This window comes from Crinia signifera, chromosome 6, assembly GCF_055691185.1.
Source record: "Crinia signifera chromosome 6, ASM5569118v1, whole genome shotgun sequence".
In the NCBI taxonomy this organism is placed as follows: Eukaryota; Metazoa; Chordata; class Amphibia; order Anura; family Myobatrachidae; genus Crinia; species Crinia signifera.
In genome coordinates, this window is record NC_139222.1 from 249,605,586 (window position 1) to 249,627,458 (window position 21,873).

A 21,873-nucleotide genomic window follows, 5' to 3' on the forward strand; every position below is an offset into this window, starting at 1 on the left:
AGGACATATTTTCATCCATAATAGATGATGTGGAGAGAGAAATCACCCATCTCCCCAACATTCATCCATCAAAGAGGTAAAAAAATTAGGACGCTACAACAGCCAACAAAACGATGCAAAAAGAGGTGCAAGATGACATTGTCCTTGGGCCCTCCCACCCTTATGTAGTATACAGGACATGCACAGTTTAACAAACCAATCATTTCAGCGACAGGGACTTCAGCGGCAGGGACTGTCAACTGTGGCTGAAATGATTGGTTTGTTTGGGCCCCCACGAAAAATAAATGGCAATGGCCATTGCACAAACTGGCTTTACAAGATGTCATCCTCAGCATCAGATTCCTCAGCTTCATCCTCTTCTTCACACACAATTAATTCGTCGTCGCTGGAATCAACCAATACAGGAGGACTGTGTGTATTAGGAGGACGTAAGTGCTGGTGAAGGAGGTCAAGTTCGTGGAACTTCTCCACGTTTTGTGGAAGTAACCTCCTACGCCGATCGCTTACAAGGTTCCCAGCTGCGCTGAAGACTCTCTCAGAATATACACTGGAGGGTGGACAACTTAAGTAAAGCAAAGCCAGTTTGTGCAAAGGACGCCACATTGCCTTCTTTTCTTGCCAATAATGGAATGGACAATCTGACACACCTATATCGATGTTATCGGCAAAGTAGTCATCCACCATTCTTTCAATTGTGATAGCATCATAGTCAGTAGCAGTCGACATGTCCATTATGCTAGGAAGCTCCTTCAGTCCGGACCAGATGTCAAATATATTTCCAGACTGAATAGCAGTGGGTCTCCTAGGAAAATTTAGCTTTTTCCTCGCAACCCCAGTGGTAGAAATTGAAGGAGAAGTTGTGTGCCTGCCACTTTCCGCTTCAGCTGACAAATTTTGGAGCAAGAGGTCTTTGCACCTCTACAGATTTGTTCCCATTGGTAACAAAGACACAATGTAAGACTTAAACCTAGGATCCAGTATTGTTGCCAAAATATAATGATCTAATTGTAAGAGATCGACGACCCTTGGATCCTTGCTAAGTGAACTAATAGTGTGATCCACTAGTCCTACATATTTTGCAGATTCACTGTGCTTCAACCCCTCCTTCAATTTCGCCAACTGCTTTTGCAAAAGGCCTATCAAGGGAATGACCTGGCTCAAGCTGGCAGTGTCAGAACTAACTTCGCGTGTAGCAGCCTCAAAGGGCTGCAGGATCTTGCACACCACGGAAATTATTCTCCACTGAGCTTGACTCAGGTGCATTCCCGTTCCTCTCCCTATGTCATAGGTCGAGGTGTAGGTTTGGATGGCCTTTTGCTGCTCCTCCATCCGCTGAAGCATATAGAGGGTGGAATTTCACCTCGTGACCACCTCTTGCTTCAGCTGATGGCAGGGCAAATTTAGCTTTTCTTGCAAGTCTTGCAATCTCCTGCACGCACTTGCAGAATGGCGAAAATGTCCACAAATTTTCCGAACAACGGACAACATCTCTTGAACACCCCTGTCCTTTTTCAAGAAATGGTGCACCACCAAATTTACTGTGTGAGCAAAACATGGGACATGTTGGAATTCGCCCACATGTAATGCACTCACAATATTGGTGGCATTGTCGGATACCACAAATCCCGAGGAGAGTCCAAGTGGGGTAAGCCATTGCGCAATGACTTCCCGTAGTTTTTCTAGGAGGTTTTCCGCTGTGTGCCTTTGACTGAAACCGGTGATACACAGTGTAGCCTGCCTCTGAATAGCAATGGGAGATGATGTTGCTGTTGCTGCTGTTGGTGCTGCTGCTGAAGGCAATACATCCACCCAGTGAGCAGTCACAGACATGTAGTCTTTTGTTTGCCCTGTTCCGCTTGTCCACATATCCGTGGTTAAGTGGACAGTGGGTACAGAGGCATTTTTAAGGACAGTAACAACGCTTTTTTTAATGTCCGTGTACAGCCTCGGTATTGCCTTCCTGGAGAAGTGGAACCTAGATGGAATTTGGTAACAGGGACACAGGATCTCTAGCAACTGGGTAAAACCCACAGAATTAATTGCGGATACTGGACGCACGTCTATTACCAACATAGTTGTTATGGCGACAGTAATACGCTGTGCAACGGGGTGACTGCTGGCATACTTCATCCCCCTTTCAGAGGATTGACTTACAGTCAGTTGCTTGGCTAAGTGATCAGGACTAGCATTACTGGTCCCTTTCCTTGAAGCAGCAGCAGCAGCACCAGCAGCAGCAGAAGCAACAGGTGTACCTGATAAGGATGCTTCTGAGGAATCCAGGATAGGAGAGGATTCAGTCAGGATCATGACATTGGGTGCAGGACTACTTCCCAATCCCATAATCTCTGAGGATGGGGATGATGCAGTTGTTTGAGGAGATTGCAGGACCTTGGATTTAACAGAGAAAGGGGAGCAGGACGGTGACGCTGGGCGGGCTGCTACATGTTTGTTCACAGTTTCTTTTGACAAAAACTTCTGATGGATGCGCTGCAAATGACGTAACAGTGAGGAGGTCCCAAGGTGCTGCACGTCCTTACCTCTACTTACAATAGCTTTGCAAACGCTACACACGGCTTGACAGTTGTTGTCCGGATTTGGGTAGAAATAATTCCATACATACGAGGTGGATTTTTTGGTCTTTTGCCCTGGCATGACAATGGGCTTTTCCACTCCCCGGACAACAACTGTCTCCGTCGGTGCCTTAAAACATCATCCCCAACATCGTCATCATCCGCATCCCTCTGTGTGCCAGCTTCACCAACAGAATCCACATCCAATTCCTCAGAAGCATCCTCAATAACCAGGTCAAAATCTTGACTGGGGATGCTCTTGCAAATGCATGGGCATGCAAATGGTGGAATGAACCTCCTCTTCACAAACAGTATTTGAAAGGTCCGGCTCACATATGGCATCCGCGGACACACTTAGACTCTCCTCTGGGATTTGTGACATTTGTGAACTCGCATTTGTCTTAAAAACTTTCATTCTTTTTTTTGTAGTAGCAGAAGGGCTTCTTCTTCTGAGACGCTGTACCATCAGTCAGAAACAAAGGCCAAGGCCGTAGCCTTTCCTTCCCACTGCGTGTGGTGAACGGCATATTGCCAATTTTATTTTTCTCCGCACGTGACTTAATTTTTTTTTATGGACCATTGTAAAATGAGATTTCTGCTTTGCTTTTACATGGCCTCTAGGCCTTTGACCATCGGCCTTGCCATCATGAATCTGACTGGTGGTAGCAGCTTCAGAAGTTCTATCAGGTTGCTGATCTCCCACTATTTCCTCCTCCTTTTTTTTAATACTTTTATTTATTTTTCTGATTTTTTACACTGGACACAGCCTGTGACACTGGACACTGCCCCTGGTCACTGGACACTGCCCCTGGACACAGCCCGTTTCACTGGATATATGTCGTCACACTGGACACAGGATATATGTCGTCACACTGGACACAGGATATATGTCGTCACACTGGAAAATGGATATATGTCGTCACACTGGACACAGGATATATGTCGTCACACTGGACACAGGATATATGTCGTCACACTGGACACAGGATATATTGTCGTCACACTGGCCACTGGATATATTTCGTCACACTGGACACAGGATATATGTCGTCACAGTGTACACAGGATATATGTCGTCACACTGGACAATGGATATATGTCACGCTGGACACAGGATATATGTCGTCACACTGGACAATGGATATATGTCACGCTGGACACAGGATATATGTCGTCACACTGGACACAGGATATATGTCGTCACACTGGACACAGGATATATGTCGTCACACTGGACACAGGATATATGTCGTCACACTGGACACAGGATATATGTCGTCACACTGGATATATGTCGTCACACTGGACACAGGATATATGTCGTCACACTGGACAATGGATATATGTCACGCTGGACACAGGATATATGTCGTCACACTGGACACAGGATATATGTCGTCACACTGGACACAGGATATATGTCGTCACACTGGACACAGGATATATGTCGTCACACTGGCCACTGGATATATGTCGTCACACTGGACACAGGATATATGTCGTCACACTGGACAATGGATATATGTCACGCTGGACACAGGATATATGTCGTCACACTGGACACAGGATATATGTTGTCACACTGGACACAGGATATATGTCGTCACACTGGACACAGGATATATGTCGTCACACTGGACACAGGATATATGTCGTCACACTGGACACAGGATATATGTCGTCACACTGGATATATGTCGTCACACTGGACACAGGATATATGTCGTCACACTGGACAATGGATATATGTCACGCTGGACACAGGATATATGTCGTCACACTGGACACAGGATATATGTCATCACACTGGACACAGGATATATGTCGTCACACTGGACACAGGATATATGTCGTCACACTGGACACAGGATATATGTCGTCACACTGGACAATGGATATATGTCGTCACACTGGACACAGGATATATGTCGTCACACTGGACACAGGATATATGTCGTCACACTGGACACAGGATATATTGTCGTCACACTGGCCACTGGATATATGTCGTCACACTGGACACAGGATATATGTCGTCACAGTGGACACAGGATATATGTCGTCACACTGGACAATGGATATATGTCACGCTGGACACAGGATATATGTCGTCACACTGGACAATGGATATATGTCACGCTGGACACAGGATATATGTCGTCACACTGGACACAGGATATATGTCGTCACACTGGACACAGGATATATGTCGTCACACTGGATATATGTCGTCACACTGGACACAGGATATATGTCGTCACACTGGACAATGGATATATGTCACGCTGGACACAGGATATATGTCGTCACACTGGACACAGGATATATGTCGTCACACTGGACACAGGAAATATGTCGTCACACTGGATATATGTCGTCACACTGGACACAGGATATATGTCGTCACACTGGACAATGGATATATGTCACACTGGACACAGGATATATGTCGTCACACTGGACACAGGATATATGTCGTCACACTGGACACAGGATATATGTCGTCACACTGGATATATGTCGTCACACTGGACACAGGATATATGTCGTCACACTGGACAATGGATATATGTCACGCTGGACACAGGATATATGTCGTCACACTGGACACAGGATATATGTCGTCACACTGGACACAGGATATATGTCGTCACACTGGCCACTGGATATATGTCGTCACACTGGACACAGGATATATGTCGTCACACTGGACAATGGATATATGTCACGCTGGACACAGGATATATGTCGTCACACTGGACACAGGATATATGTTGTCACACTGGACACAGGATATATGTCGTCACACTGGACACAGGATATATGTCGTCACACTGGACACAGGATATATGTCGTCACACTGGACACAGGATATATGTCGTCACACTGGATATATGTCGTCACACTGGACACAGGATATATGTCGTCACACTGGACAATGGATATATGTCACGCTGGACACAGGATATATGTCGTCACACTGGACACAGGATATATGTCATCACACTGGACACAGGATATATGTCGTCACACTGGACACAGGATATATGTCGTCACACTGGACACAGGATATATGTCGTCACACTGGACAATGGATATATGTCGTCACACTGGACACAGGATATATGTCGTCACACTGGACACAGGATATATGTCGTCACACTGGACACAGGATATATTGTCGTCACACTGGCCACTGGATATATGTCGTCACACTGGACACAGGATATATGTCGTCACAGTGGACACAGGATATATGTCGTCACACTGGACAATGGATATATGTCACGCTGGACACAGGATATATGTCGTCACACTGGACAATGGATATATGTCACGCTGGACACAGGATATATGTCGTCACACTGGACACAGGATATATGTCGTCACACTGGACACAGGATATATGTCGTCACACTGGACACAGGATATATGTCGTCACACTGGATATATGTCGTCACACTGGACACAGGATATATGTCGTCACACTGGACAATGGATATATGTCACGCTGGACACAGGATATATGTCGTCACACTGGACACAGGATATATGTCGTCACACTGGACACAGGATATATGTCGTCACACTGGATATATGTCGTCACACTGGACACAGGATATATGTCGTCACACTGGACAATGGATATATGTCACGCTGGACACAGGATATATGTCGTCACACTGGACACAGGATATATGTCGTCACACTGGACACAGGATATATGTCGTCACACTGGCCACAGGATATATGTCGTCACACTGGACACAGGATATATGTCGTCACACTGGACACAGGATATATGTCGTCACACTGGACACAGGATATATGTCGTCACACTGGACACAGGATATATGTCGTCACACTGGACACAGGATATATGTCGTCACACTGGACACAGGATATATGTCGTCACACTGGACACAGGATATATGTCGTCACACTGGATATATGTCGTCACACTGGACACAGGATATATGTCGTCACACTGGACAATGGATATATGTCACGCTGGACACAGGATATATGTCGTCACACTGGACACAGGATATATGTCGTCACACTGGACACAGGATATATGTCGTCACACTGGACACAGGATATATGTCGTCACACTGGACAATGGATATAGGTCACGCTGGACACAGGATATATGCCGGCACACATTACATGTCACACTGGACACAGGATATATGTTGTGACTTGTGACACTGGACACAGGATATATTGTCGTCACACTGGCCACTGGATATATGTCGTCACACTGGACACAGGATATATGTCGTCACACTGGACACAGGATATATGTCGTCACACTGGACACAGGATATATGTCGTCACACTGGATATAGGATATATGTCGTCACACTGGATATATGTCGTCACACTGGACACAGGATATATGTCGTCACACTGGACAATGGATATATGTCACGCTGGACACAGGATATATGTCGTCACACTGGACACAGGATATATGTCGTCACACTGGACACAGGATATATGTCGTCACACTGGACACAGGATATGTCGTCAGTCGTCACACAGGACAGGACACAGGATATATGTCGTGAGTGACTCGTGACACTGGACAATGGATAAGATATAGGCCGTCACACTGGACACAGCCCCTTGTATTAATGCTGCCCCTGTACACAGTGTACTACTCAGCAGCACTGCAGCCCCTGCGTGTGAGCACTGCAGCACTGAGTTAGTTAGTTAAATCACAAAAAAAAACACAGGGTTCAGGGCTAAATAAAATAAATCACAACACAGGGCTTAGGGCTAAATAAATCACAACAGGGCACGGGCCACAGGACAGCCCCTGGACAGTGGACACTTCAGCCCCTGCGTGTGAGCACTGCAGCACCTAGTTAGTTAAATCACACTACAGGGCTCAGGCCACAAGTCTACAACACAGGGCAGTGAGGGCAGGTCACGGAGCACAGCACGGAGCACATGGCACGGAGCACAGCACAGGGCAGTAAGGGCAGGTCACGGAGCACAGCACAGCACGGAGCACATGGCACGGAGCACAGCACAGGGCAGTGAGGGCACAGGTCAGGTCACGGAGCACATGGCACAGAGCACAGCATGGAGCACACGGAGCTTCCCAACCACCCTCTTCCCTCTCCAAGATTGGAGTGAAGATGGCGGGGCGTGCGTGCGTCTTTTATAAGATCCCGCTCCCGCGAGAATCCGACAGCGCGATGATGACATTCGGCCTCGTTATTGGTCCGGAATTCAGGCGGGAACTCCCGAGCCGGCTCGGATCTGGCCCGGATCCCCGATATTCGGATCTGTCGGATCTCGGGAATCCGGACCCGCTCATCTCTAGTGATAATACACAAGTACCGAAATTCTATTGAGGTGAACCCACTGACAATCTTATGAATATGGGTGAATACGAATGGAGCAAAAATTTATTGAAACAAAAAAACTATTTAAGCAAAATAAAAGCCATAAAAAAAATATATATATATATAGTTGGTTATTGGAGTTGAGAAGGATCCTAGCAGGCCTGACTAATCTCTGGCTGTCTAGCTGTAGTGAAACTACACATCCCAGCATGCACTGCCACAACTTTAGCATGTTCTTAAAGCAAAACTGTGGCAGGGCATGTTGGGATGTGTAGTTTTACAACATCTGAAGAGTCACAGGTTGGCCATGCCTGACCTAAAGGTATTAAGGGCCCGGTTCAGACCTGATCGCAAGGCTGCAAATTCACACAGCAGCCAATTATCGATAGACTGTGTATGTGTACGATTCGCAGTATGCATGCACAAGGCCATGTAAAAATCATTCGATGGTCAGCGTGGTAAGATGGGTTTTGAACATTTTTGCATTGCTGCGAATGGATGTGTAGCAGTACACACCCATCCTGCACAGCAAGCACATGATTGAGTCGAAAGGCGAGATTTCACTCTAGCAAGGCGCTGTCTTAAATAAGCTCTGAATTCGCAGCTGTGCGTTCAGGTCTGAATTGGGCCCATAGTGTAAATAGTGGCTTAAAAAGAAGAGGAGTAAAGAAGCAATTGCATTACTGTATATTTGTCTATAGTTGTTCCTAATCGTCACCCTCCACGCCTTTACTGACCATTGGAATATTGGCCACACCACTCTGGAAATTCAAACATGAAGCTGCTCCACTCACTTCCCTTCTCTGTGCACTGCTGATAGCTGGCCTCTGCACAGGTCATGTTCCGATTCTTAATTTTTTAAAGTATGTTTTTTTTTTATTATGTAGCTCCCTGTTCCTGTCTCTTGCTTTCCCTCTTCTCTGATGCTGCCAGTTTGCTCCCCCCTCACGCTGCATACGCCGCCTGCTACACAGCATATGTCCCCATTTTTTTGTGAGTTTTATTTATGGTGTTTTTAATTAAAATGAGCTCCCTCCTGCTTTCACCTGCAAACTGAAGCATCAAACAGAGAAGAGGGAAAGCAGGAGACAGGAACAGGGAGCTACGAGCTACATACCTCCCCCCCCCCCTCCGATCCCGCCGGCATGCCTCTCCTATCAGCATGCTGGCGCCGCATGCTCGCCCCCCCCCCCCCCCCCCCCTTCTAATTTTTTTTTTTTTTCATTGGGTCCCTGCTGCTTTAATAAAGCTCTCCGGCACGCAATATAGGCAGGTGGATATATTTAATTAATTGAAGTGCTCTGTAGGGACCCCTCAGGGTTCCCAAGAGAGCGGGGACGCTGCGGGAGAGTAGGCAGAAATAAAATGTAAAAGTCCGGGCGGGCATGCTGTGCTGTCTCTACAGCGGAGAGGAGAGCCGGAGACGCGGCGGGAGAGCCGCCCGGTCTTTTGAATATGAATTATCACAACTCTCCCGCTGCGTCCCCGCTATACAAAAGACCAGGCGACCGCTGATTGGCTGAGCTCTCAGCCAATCATCAGCCGCCCGGTCTTTTGATTTCTCACAACTCTCCCGCCGCGTCTCCGGCTCTCCTCTCCGCTGTAGAGACTAGAGACAGCACAGCATGCCCGCCCGGACTTTTACATTTTATTTCTGTCTACTCTCCCGCAGCGTCCCCTCTCTCTTGGGAACCCTGCGGAGCACTTCAATTAATTAAATATATCCACCTGCCTATATTGCGTGCCGGAGAGCTTTATTAAAGCAGCAGGGACCCAACGAAAAAAATAAATTAGAAGTGGGGGGGGATTCGAGCAGGGCAGGCGGCGGCGCCAGCATGCTGATAGGAGAGGCAGGTGTCAGCATGCCGGCGGGATCGGAGGGGGGGGGTAAGGAGTTAAAAAAAAAATAACACCTAACGCCAGCCCGAGGCTGGCGAAGAGAAAAATCTGGCTTAACGTCGGGGAAGGCAATAATACATTGCCTGCGACGTTAAAGCTTATAACTCAAAGCAGGAGGACAGCGCCTGAACGTTAAGTTCAGGGCTGCCTCAGGGGGACGTTAGAAGCCCCCTTCATACATTTCCCCAAAACGTTAAAAAGTACATTTAGTGGCGTTAAGTGCTACTTAAGCACTTAACGCTGCTTCGTACCTCTGCCCCACTTTTTTTATACTTTGGGGCAGATGTATGAACTAGCATTAAGTGCATTTCTGCACTTAGGGCCTTATTCTAGTTCACTCTTAGAGGCAAATTCCTTCTTAGATGGACAAAACCATGTGCACGGCAGGTGGGGCAGATGTAACTTGTGCAGAGAGAGAGTTAGATTTGGGTGGGGTTTTTCTTCAAAGTGAGATCTATATTAAAGTGTAAAAATAAAGCAGTCCGTATTTTCCCTGCAAAGAAACAAAATAACTCACCCAAATCTATTTCTCTCTGCACCTGTTACATCTGCCCCCCTGTAGTGCACATGGTTTTGTCCATCTAAGAAGGAATTTGCCTCTAAGAGTGATCTTAGGCCTTTAATGCTAGTTAACTGGGGGGGATTACATTTTGACATGTATTACTAGTGCACCTAACGTGTTCTAGGGACAGCCCACCGAGTAACGTTCGACGGGGCTATCCCCTGCAATATCAACCAGTAATTAGTGGCAGCATCGCCAGCTCAGGGCGTTGTCCTATCCCCACTGCGGGAGCAATAAAAGCGAGATCTCACGCATGCCCAGACAGCCTGCCGTGGGGAGAGAGGGACTTTTTTGTTAAAATGCGCATGCACAGGCCTGAGGGGGCGGCAATAAGGAGAGACGTTAATGCTGGACATATCGGCTCTCCTTATTGATGCGTGAGGATTACTACATGAGGCAGTAATGGGTGCCCGCTTCTCCACGTTATGCAGTGGGACCCATTATTTATCAAGCGTTAGAGGGAGGTTCATACATCTGCCCCATTATTACACACCTTCTGAAACAACAAATGACACAAATGTTGACTTGGGGAGGGAGCTTACATATTTTATCTCATAGCCTTGAGGAGTCCATCGCTGTAAGCACTCATAGACACCCATATGTACAACATGTGCAATGCTGCACTGAGTCACATTATTTTGGAATTGAAAGTATTCTAATGCTGTTGTTCTCACTTTCCTGCACAGGGCGTTATCCAAAGCTGGTGTTTCACTTTGACCTGAAAAGAAACATTTTGTACTTCATTCTGGAGACATATGTACCATCAATCCTATTGGTTGTACTCTCCTGGGTGTCCTTCTGGATCAGTCAGTCTTCAGTACCTGCAAGAATTTGCATAGGTAACAACACTTTAGTGCTTGCAGTATGTTGGTGATGCTTAGATTGTATTACTTGTTTGATTTTTTTTTTTTACATAAATGGATAGCTATTTAATAATGGATACATTTAATTAGGAACTTCACATTTTATTTCAAATAAAATATCATATTTTCAAACCAATTAAAAAGCACAATTTGTGTCCTTGTTTTTAATGTTATTAATGTTCTTCAAAAGTATTAAATATTTACCATTCTTTAGGTGATACATATTCTGTCATTTACAGTTTTATTTGCATTTACATCTATTTGATTGTAGAAGCTCCATTCAGCCTGAATATTTTGGTGTTTGTGACCATACCTTGATCTTTTACCGCATAATACATGTAAAGGATGAATGTAAGTTGTGCTTTGTGTTTTTTGCAGGTGTCACAACTGTTCTTACTATGACCACACTCATGATGGGCGCCAGAACTTCTCTCCCAAACGCAAACTGCTTTATAAAGGCTATTGATGTCTACCTTGGCATCTGCTTCAGCTTTATATTCGGGGCTCTTCTGGAATACGCCATTGCCCACTTTTGTACTCTTCATCGCCCTGCTCCAAGGAACAACACTATGGTACTGTTTATCTAGTATCACAACAACATACTATAAGTAATGGGGCCTACACACGGGGAGATGTGCTGATGACCATTCTAAGTGATGCTAGCACACTGCGCTGCATGAGCGATCTGCCAGGGTTAGAGGTCTCTGGTGAAAACATTGGCCCAGACACCAGCGATTATAGATTTATCCAGAATGCTGGATATTAATCACCGGGCGATAACAGCACGCTTCGCCATAACAGCACGCATCGCTATGGCCCCATACACACGGAGCGATGTAGGGGCATTTGTTAAGTGATCTAGGGCCAGATTCTTTAAGCTTCAAAAGTGATCAAATCCAGAGTGATAAACAGCCAGCCAATCAGCTCCTACCTGCCATGTCACAGGCTGTGTTTTAAAAATGTCAGACAGGAGCTGATTGGCTGGCTGTTTATCACTCTCTATTTTATCACTTTTGAAGCTTAGAGAATCTGGCCGGCTGAGATCACTTAGCAAATGCCCCTAAATCGCTAAGTGTGTAGGACTCATAACATATACAGGGCAGGATGCACTAAACCTCAAAAGTGATAAAATGGAGAGTAAAAAACAACCAACCAATCAGCTCCTACCTGCCATGTCACAGACTGTGTTTGAAAAAACAGGCAGGACTTGATTGGCTGGCTGTTTATCACTCTCCATTTTATCACTTTTGAGGCTTAGTGCATCTGGCTCACAGTATTCTGTGATGAATATATTCTGTGCCTGACACTGGGATAGCATTCCATTTTTTAACCTAGTTTATTAACTAGTACAAATACTCAATAAAAAAGAATAGTATAAGATACAGTAGTTATTTATTACTTACGTTTTTTTTAAATTGTAAAAACAAAAAAAACACCACTATTCTTGGAAATGAAAGGCATCTGGATTTCCTATAGTGTGTGCTACTAATGTCAAATTGAATATATATATATATATATATATATATATATATATATATATATAAATGTCCAAAACATAACACTTTACTGGTCCCAACACTGCCAGTGTCCTGCAATGCATTAATCTTAGATAGTAGATACATTATTATTTATTAAAGACTCTAGATCATACTTACCTACTCTCCCAGATCCTCCCTGATTTTTGGGGTAGCCCCAACAGTACGGGTGGGCACCAGTGTTCCCTCTAAGCTGTGCGCATGTGCGCGCGCACACAACTCGACGAGCGTGCGCACAGACATTACAGCAGAGCGCACAAAGCAGCAGTGGTCCCTTTTTGCAGTTGTTGACTCAATTAATGTGTGTTTCACCCATTAACTACATTGTGTGCTGTGTTTTAAATGTTTAAATGTTTAATATTATTTTGAAGTAAAGTTAACACAAATGCTGAACGTCATTTTCCAGTTATAAATAAGTGATGCACAAAAAATTTAATTTAGTTCCAGAGTTGCACAGCCAAAATCTTTTGCCGGTACTCTTTACCTAGAAGGGCGCCCACGATTTTGATCTTGGGTATCGCAAGGTAAAAAATTGCGTTGGTCGCATCGCATGCGACCAAAAAATCGCATGCGATGCGACCGACGTGATTACCGCGATTTCCCATAGGAAACAATGTTAAATGTCCCAATTGACCCGATTTTCCATAGGGAACAATGTTAAATGGCCCACAGAGGCCAAATAGGCACCCTGAAGTGTGAAATGGGGCCCCCAATTGTTAACGCCACCGTCCTACGACCTTTTCATACCCCCACTATCCACGTCGGCGTGGAGTTGAGAATAGAAAGCGTGGCGAACGCAGCGAGCCACCGAGTCCGAAGCGTGGCGAGCGCAGCGAGCCCCGCGAGGGGACACGGACACCTGTGAAGCCCGCGAGGGGACGCGGATACCTGTGAAGGTATCCGCGTCCCCTCGCCACGCTTCGGGCTCGGTGGCTCGCTGCGCTCGCCACACTTTCTATTCTCAGCTCCACGCCGACGTGGATAGTGGGGGTATGAAAAGGTCGTAGGACGCGTACCGCCCCCCCTCGCGGGCTCGCTGCGCTCGCCACGCTTCGGGTTGATGTTGATCGTGGGGTGGCGTTAACAATTGGGGGGGCCATTTCACACTTCAGGGTGCCTATTTGGCCTCTGTGGGCCATTTAACATTGTTCACTATGGAAAATCGGGTCAATTGGGACATTTAACATTGTTCCCTATGGGAAATCGCGGTAATCGTGTCGGTCGCATCGCATGCGATTTTTTTGGTCGCATGCGATGCGACCGACGCGATTTACATTTTAACATGTATTTCTATGTAAAATCGCGGGCATCGCATCGGTCGCATCGCATGCCATTATAATGGCATGCGATGTACATGCGATGCCCGCGATGGGTGCCCTTCTAGGTAAAGAGTACCCTTTTGCCACACACAGCCTTCATAAAATTAGAGGGAACATTGGTACTGCTTCCAAATTCTACCCACTACCTAGGGGCTTAATTATATGATTAGCCAGACCCTGCTTCTCCTCTCCGGGCATCTCCTGGAGAGGAAAACTTTAAGGTCGGTAAGTTTGCTCTATATAGGTGTTGAGTTTTGGAAATACTTAGCATCATTTTCCTCGGTACTTGTTTCCTAGCACGGCGCCCCCGATTTCCATCGCAGTGCATCGCATCACATGCAATATAGCGGCATGCGATGCATGCAATGCGATGCAATTTTTAATTGTACAAGCACCCTGATGGGTGCTTACAATGTTAAATGCACCCCCATTGTCAACGCCACCCCCACTATCAACGCCAACCCGAAGCGTGGCGAGTGCAGCGAGCCCGCGAGGGGCGGCGGTACGCTTCCTCCGACCTTTTCATACCCCCACTATCCACGTCAGCGTGGATTTGATTGTAGATAGTGTGGCGAGCACAGCGAGCCCCGCGAGGGGATGCAACGCTTCGGGGCCACGCTTTGGGCTCGGTGGCACGCTGCGCTCGCCACACTATCTAAAATCAATAGTGGAGGAATGAAAAGGTCAGAGGACGTGTTCCGCCACCCCTCGCGTGCTCACTGCGCTCGCCACGCTTCGGGTTGGCATTGATAGTGGGGGTGGCATTGACAATGGGGGTGCATTTAACATTGTAAGCATCTGCCCCACTGCTCCTTATGTAGTGTGTGTGTGTGTGTGTGTGGTGCATGCGAGCCACAGACCCGGTCACTTTGGCCAGCTGGATGCGTCATCCCAGTCACTTGATAGCGACAGGGACCAGTGGGGAATGAGATGCAGTGGTGGCTCCTAAGAGTGTCCATCCCCCCTAATTGTCAAGGAAGTGAATTTGACCACTAACCTTATTAGAATCCACATTTTTCTACTGTGTATTCTTAGTTCCCATCTGCGACAAATGGATGCAGCTTGTTAGGATGGTCTAATCTGATTTTTTTGTAAACAAACTGGTTTGAAAAGAGAACAACGGAAGGTATTAGGGATTCTCATAGACCGTGGAACCTCAAGTGAAAGCAAAAGGGTTTGCTTGCTTGACACACTGAAATGGACTAATATACTGTATATACTGTAGGACCACATTTTTTGGAGGGCTGATAAAGTCTTATATTTGTAGTTGACTGCCACTCCCTATTACCACCATGAACGTATTTTACATTCTGGATGACGCCAGTCTGCAAAAAATATCAGACCAGAATGTACTTTCTTCTGCGCACAATTGATCCGAGACACCGTGTTGTGAACCTCAGGTAGATTAGAAGTTTCAAGGAAAGAGATAAGAATTAGCTCAACGGTGATGACCAGTATTACAAAATAATGGAGACATCTTGGTGGATGAATGGAAGGCATTATTGTAGGCAAATTTGGCCAAGGGCAGATGTTCTGTCTAATTGTTGCAGAGTTTAGAAATGTAACAAAGATAATGTTCCAATGGCTGGCTAATGATTAGTAAGTAACAGACCAGAGAGAATATCTATCTAAATACATAAACATTAGTCAGTCACCCCATATACTGAATGAGTGTGGTATGACACACCGATAGTCATTTCTCCGACGTCGGAATCCGACTGCACAGCGGGGGGAGCGCAATGAAGCCCCTTGGGGATGGGGATCGTGGAGCCCCACGAGGGAGCAGTCGGGATTCCGACGTCGGAGTAATGACTGTCGGAATCCCGACTGTCGGGGAGCCGTCCGGCACCCATTCTGAATTATAATCCACATTTACCAGGTCTTTAAAGTAATTCTAGGTCCATGTATTTTTTGCCACCGTAGGCATGCTATAATATGACACATAATATGTAGTATACTTAGCCAATGTCATGGGCATTCACCGCTGTGCACTGCGTGCCTGCTATTCACCCGTCTCTGGGTGCAGGACAGCAGGGGCAGCCAGCAACAGACTCTGGGGTGGTGAGGTGGAGGGTGTTGGCTGGAGAGGGTTGGTAGACGGCCAGTGACACCAGGGTTAGCTGATTGGTTTGGTTTTTTAGCCATCTTAGCAAGGGTGTAACTATCATAGGTGCAAGGGGTGCGGCTGCTATGGGGCCTAGAGCTGAAGGGGGCCCATCTTTACTGTGTAAGTAATATGTTTTACATACATTTGTCACCATCAGTTGCTAAATAGGGGGCCCTTGCAAACCTTTGCTATGGGGCCTACGAATATCTAGTTACGCCCCTGCATCTTAGATATGGGCAAATGACATCCCTGAGTGGGTTTTATAAACAGAATACAAATCTGTACATTAAGGTGTACAGTGTAATTTTGAGCCTTTTATAACCTCAGTATAGATCCTCTACCACAGTTATCTAATACAGTATTCAGGGAGAAAGAACTGCAAGTCCTAAGGGAGAAAAGTGCTTTAAAACTTCTATTAATATAATAAGCCTATTAAAAGTATGCCATTACTAATATATAATGCGCCATATCATGTACAATTCATTGAACAGTATAAAACATTTTTTCCCTGTCAGTGTCTGACTTTGGCCTAATGTACAATTGCTGTAAGCTTTGTTCCGTTGCAGACCTACGTGACTTCCTAGCTTCATTCCTCTTCTACATATTTTATACATCTAATTAATACAGCCAGGAACAAGTCTATAGGTCAATATTTAGTGGGATTCTGTCAGCTATAACAGCCCAGTTGGTGCTCTCAATAATGTGATCCCATTGGCAAATCACAATTGGCTGTGCAATCTGCTTCCTTCTTCATGTCCATGCAGAATGTGTTTTGTTTTTCCTGTTTTTTAACTTCTGTGGGGGGAATTCAATTATTTTGGGCAGTGTGCTAATTAATGGGTGCCCGACGGAGCAGGTGCTGGATGACTCATCAGCAGTCGTGATTCCGATTGTCGTTTCTCTGACAGCTGAATCCCGACTTACATGGGCTATTTTCACTTATGGGGGTCCATAGAATAGGTGGCGAGTGAAGAGAGCCACCACGCCCGCAAGGGGCTTGAATGCACTTTCCCCCTGTCAGGCTGCTGACAGTCGGGATACCGACTGTACAATACCTGACGGAGCAATTCAATTGTAGCTACAATCGAGCGCAAAAGTTGTGTCTGCCACCTCCTGAGCTGAAATGTGTGTAATATCTGTGGTTTAAGCAGCTACAGTAATCTGAAATTTGGACATTCTTACCAGGATTGTGGATGGGTTTAGCCTCTATATTTGACCTGTTGATAGAAAAATCTATGAAATTAAAATTATGTTGAATATTATTATTATTATTATTATTACAGTCACAAGAAAATGAGTGTGACGTAGTCACACTGAACCCATGGCGCTATAAGTCAATATATGATTAGTAAAATAAAAGCTGCATGTGGCAGCAAGCTAGCCAGCTTGCACAGTTAAATTTTCAAAAATAGAAGTTTCAGCTCTGTGACTTCTGTTTTTGAAAATGATTACAGCCACGCCTAGTTTTTATAATGTCTATTACATATTGTGGATATAATCTCAAGGTCAATCAAGTATCGATAAAATCTCAAGATCATCTTGCCAAAAGGCCCAAAATAAAACATGGGCTGTTATTACTGGAGTGTCAACTGTTTTACCATCACTGGCAGCTGTGTAGGATATTTAAGAAAAAACTGAAAATACAGATGTGTCCTTATAGGGGAAACATATAGATGACCAGCAACCAGGATGCCGCCGCTGGCATCCCAGTAGATGGAATTCCGACAGGGAAATAGCCAGGGCAGTATGCTTACCTTTCCCCCCTCCTTACCGCCCCAACCCCACCCCCTAGCCTAACTGTAACACTGGCCGCACATTCCTAACCCTAACCCTCCTACCCTTGCACCTAAACCTAACTCTCTCGCCCTGCTGCCTGATCCTAAGCCCTCTAGTGCCTAAACATAAAACCCCACCTCGATGGCCTAACAAGAACCGGACCTGCATACTTAAACATGGGACGCCGGCAGTTGGGATGCTGCTGTCGGCATCCTCTTTGATGTGTTCCGGTGCCGACCTTCTGGCCAGCTAGTCAGTATTTCAGCCTTGGTATTTTCACTGCTGGCATCCTAACCACAGGGTTGCTAACTGCTTCCCCTTATACACCTAGAATCTTTACAACATATGGAGCAGGACGCCCATTGCGTCTGAGCAAATCGAAGAGGATTAGAGTGCCATATTCTTCATTACATATTGCATCTTATATGCATGGCAGAATAAGAGAAAAGCACTTAATAGTATACCAGCGACTCTCTAACCCCACAGTAAAAAATGTAAATACATACAAAAATACAGAAGAAACACAACAGATCTTGGCAAGAGAAGAAGATTGCATAATTGCATTGTTGCATTTCCTATACAGATTCAAAATTGGTTGCACACAAAAGCAGAACTGGACGGATGCAAGCTCATCACTGATAGGCTGGGGTGTTTCTATTGCAACTTTGCACCTTTCAGCAGCATTCATAAATAACAATCACTAATGGGAATAGATTTTGCAAAAATCCATTGCCAGCCAATCTGGTATATCCGAAGAAGAGAATGTGCCAGCGCTGGCTAGACCAATAATTGGATTAGACGGTTCTCAAAAAGTATTACAATTTTAATAAAACACAAATGAAACACAATATATAAAATCTCAGGTGAGAAGTATATCATTAGACTATGAGTCCAAAATGTTAACATGTATCGCCGGGATACTTATAGCTTGGTGATGAATCATAAATTGCTGATAAAGGTTATTTATATTACCATCCTGAATGGTCTGGTCGATGTTTGAAAGTGTCCAGACAAGTGACGTAATGGTCCTGGGGTGCCCTATATTTTCAAGGGCTCACGGTTCCCACTTCGTATAGTCCTCCTCTTGTTTTGCTGGATGAAATTAGGGATCATAAAGTTATCCCAAGAAGAATTGGTCCAGATGATATTGAGGGGCATCTGTGGGTGAGTTAGACAGGTCACTGTGTCATCAGAGATGGTGTCAGCAAAACCAATTTAGTTGTGCTCAACGTGTTTCCCCGGAAAGTTGTGCATCCGGCTTCCTCAGGAGCAAGTACTTGCTCCTGAGGAAGCCGGATGCACAACTGCTCCTGAGGAAGCCAGATGCACAACTTTCCGGGGAAACGCGTTGAGCACCACTAAATTGGTTTTGCTGACACCATCTCTGATGACACAGTAACCTGTCCAACTCACCCACAGACGCCCCTCAATATCATCTGGACCAATTCTTCTTGGGATAACTTCATGATCTCTAATTTCATCCAGCAAAGGAGGACTATACTATACTAACTGGTGAGCCCTTGAAAATATAGGGCACCCCAGGACCATTACGTCACCTGTCTGGACACTTTCAAACATCGACCAGACCATTCAGGATGGTAATATAAATAACCTTTATCAGCAATTTATGATTCATCACCAAGCTATAAGTATCCCGGCCATACATGTTAACATTTTGGACTCCTAGTCTAATGATTTACTTCTCACCTGAGATTTTATATATTGTGTTTTATTTGTGTTTTATTAAAATTGTTATACTTTTTTGAGAACCGTCTAATCCAATTATTGGTCTAGCCAGCGCTGGGACATTCTCTTCTTTATTAAACTTCTACTTGGGGTCTGACAACCCCGTGCCAGCTGCTGTTGATTGCGCACCGCGCACACACACTCCCTGCAATCTGGTATATCCGCTCGGCAATGTCTAGGTTGTCACCAAAAAGGTCAAAATTGCATAAGGTCAACACTGGAAAAAGGTTGACACAAGGGAAAGTTTGACATGGAAAATGTTCACACATGAATAGGTTGATATGCGTTATTCACCTTTTTTTGGTGTCAATGTCGACAACGCCTTGCTTCAGGTTGGGTGCCTTGCCGTACATTTTACCATTTCCAATAGGCGTCCACATCAATAGCAAAGTATGAAAAAGTCCCCAAAAATATATATATTTTTTTAAAAACTCATGTTGACCCTTTCCTTTGTTGACCATTGCCATTTTGGCCTATTGCCTTGTTGACCATTTGACCATGTTGACTATATGTACGTCAACCATACAGTATGCTGTCGACCGGTTGACTGTAAACCTAGATATTGTATGTCAGCCATATGGATACCACAAACAATACATTTCGCCTGGAATAATTGACAGCATCCCAAAAATTCTTAATTTCGTTATGGTGATAATCTGCAGTCAATGTAATATAACAATAATGTTTAATGTGTTTATTGTAACAGAATGACCCTGAAGAAGAAGATGAAGACATTGATATGAATGGCACCATCGCTGCCGTTTCCAGTGGGGAAAACAGACCAACGGGAGCGGCCATCAAAAAACAGAAGAGTCGAATCCGAAATATCTCACCGGCCTTGAAGAGACTCCTCTGTATTTTCTATTGCTTCCAGGTTGAGAATCCACATCACATAGACAATTATTCCAGGCTTTCCTTCCCGTTGTGTTTTATAATAGTAAATGTTATTTACTGGGGGTATTATTTGTATTTTTGAAATATTTAGGCCAAATAATACGGTTATCATTTATCTGAAGCCGATAAAACAAGCAAAAAATATACAGTATACAGTATACTCCTGGAAACTTAAAAGGGACTATTTATTTTTCTGAAATGTATTTTCTACATTAAACCAGAATTATTATATCATTAATTCTTTGAGTGACAACGATGCTGCGAGAGAGCCTCAAAATATCCGCTAACATTGCCGGTGTCGCTCACAGCGACTGTTCTTTTTTTCGGGTGCAATATTTAACTAAACCTCATTTAATTGACGGCTGTGTTTGTATTTATTTATACTAGAAGACAGTGGCGTAGCTAGAAATTTTTCTCCCCCTTGCCCAAAAAAAATTCGTGCCCCCCCTCCCCCAAGAAGGGGCAAGGCAATGAACTATGGGCGCCGCTGACTGAGCTGACAGGCGACCCAGGCAGCAGTGAGCGCTGAGCTGGTCCCGCTCGGTGCATATCTAATGAGCAGGGACCCAGTGCAGTGAATATTTAATGAGCGAGTTACCGCCCTGTGCATATGTAATGAGCGGGACCCGCTCATTACATATGCATGGGTGGGGACCCGCTCATTCATTATGCACTGCACTGGGTTCCCGCTCATTGGATATGCACAGAGCAGGACCAGCTCAGCGCTCACTGCTGCCTGGGTCGCCTGTCAGTTCAGCCAGCGGCGCCCACCACATACCCCTCTGGCGCTGCTCCCCCAAGCTGCCGCAGGGTCTGCCACATATGTAGCTACGCCACTGCTAGAAGAAGAGTCGCAGTGAACGGCGTGGGCATTTTTAGCAGCAATTTTGAGGCTCTCCCACAGCAATATTGACGATCAAAGGGTTAAGGCCTTTTTTAAGGTGCATCTGTCACTTACACAGAGAACAGGTACTGGTGACTCATTTTCACTACCTGGCATTACCTGCTGAAACTTACTGCATCCTCATGGTACCTGGTGCAGCTCACAGAATAAATGCTTTCACTGTGTAAATGAGAGGAGCAATTTAAAATAAGTCATATTTATTTATTTATTTATTTATTTATTTATTAAGATGTATTTTCGTGATTTATTAACATGCTCAATTTAACATGTGTTTTCTCTAACAGCTCATTGAATAATACTGTACTCAAGCGCAATGTTTTGCATAGAACCAAAGCAAC

General features: G+C 45.1%; 1 protein-coding gene across 1 annotated transcript in view; it reads left to right on the top strand.

Moving 5' to 3' along the window:
• Positions 1–21,090, top strand: part of LOC146007263 (gamma-aminobutyric acid receptor subunit pi-like) — a 78,836-nt gene extending 57,746 nt beyond the window's left edge. The window contains exons 8-10 of the mRNA XM_083145614.1: positions 11,078–11,230; positions 11,633–11,826; positions 20,444–21,090. Of these exons, the coding sequence (XP_083001740.1) occupies positions 11,078–11,230; positions 11,633–11,826; positions 20,444–20,713 (617 nt within the window). The 3' untranslated portion in view covers positions 20,714–21,090. The remainder of the gene's footprint in view (positions 1–11,077; positions 11,231–11,632; positions 11,827–20,443) is intronic.
• Positions 21,091–21,873: the final 783 nt, after the last annotated feature.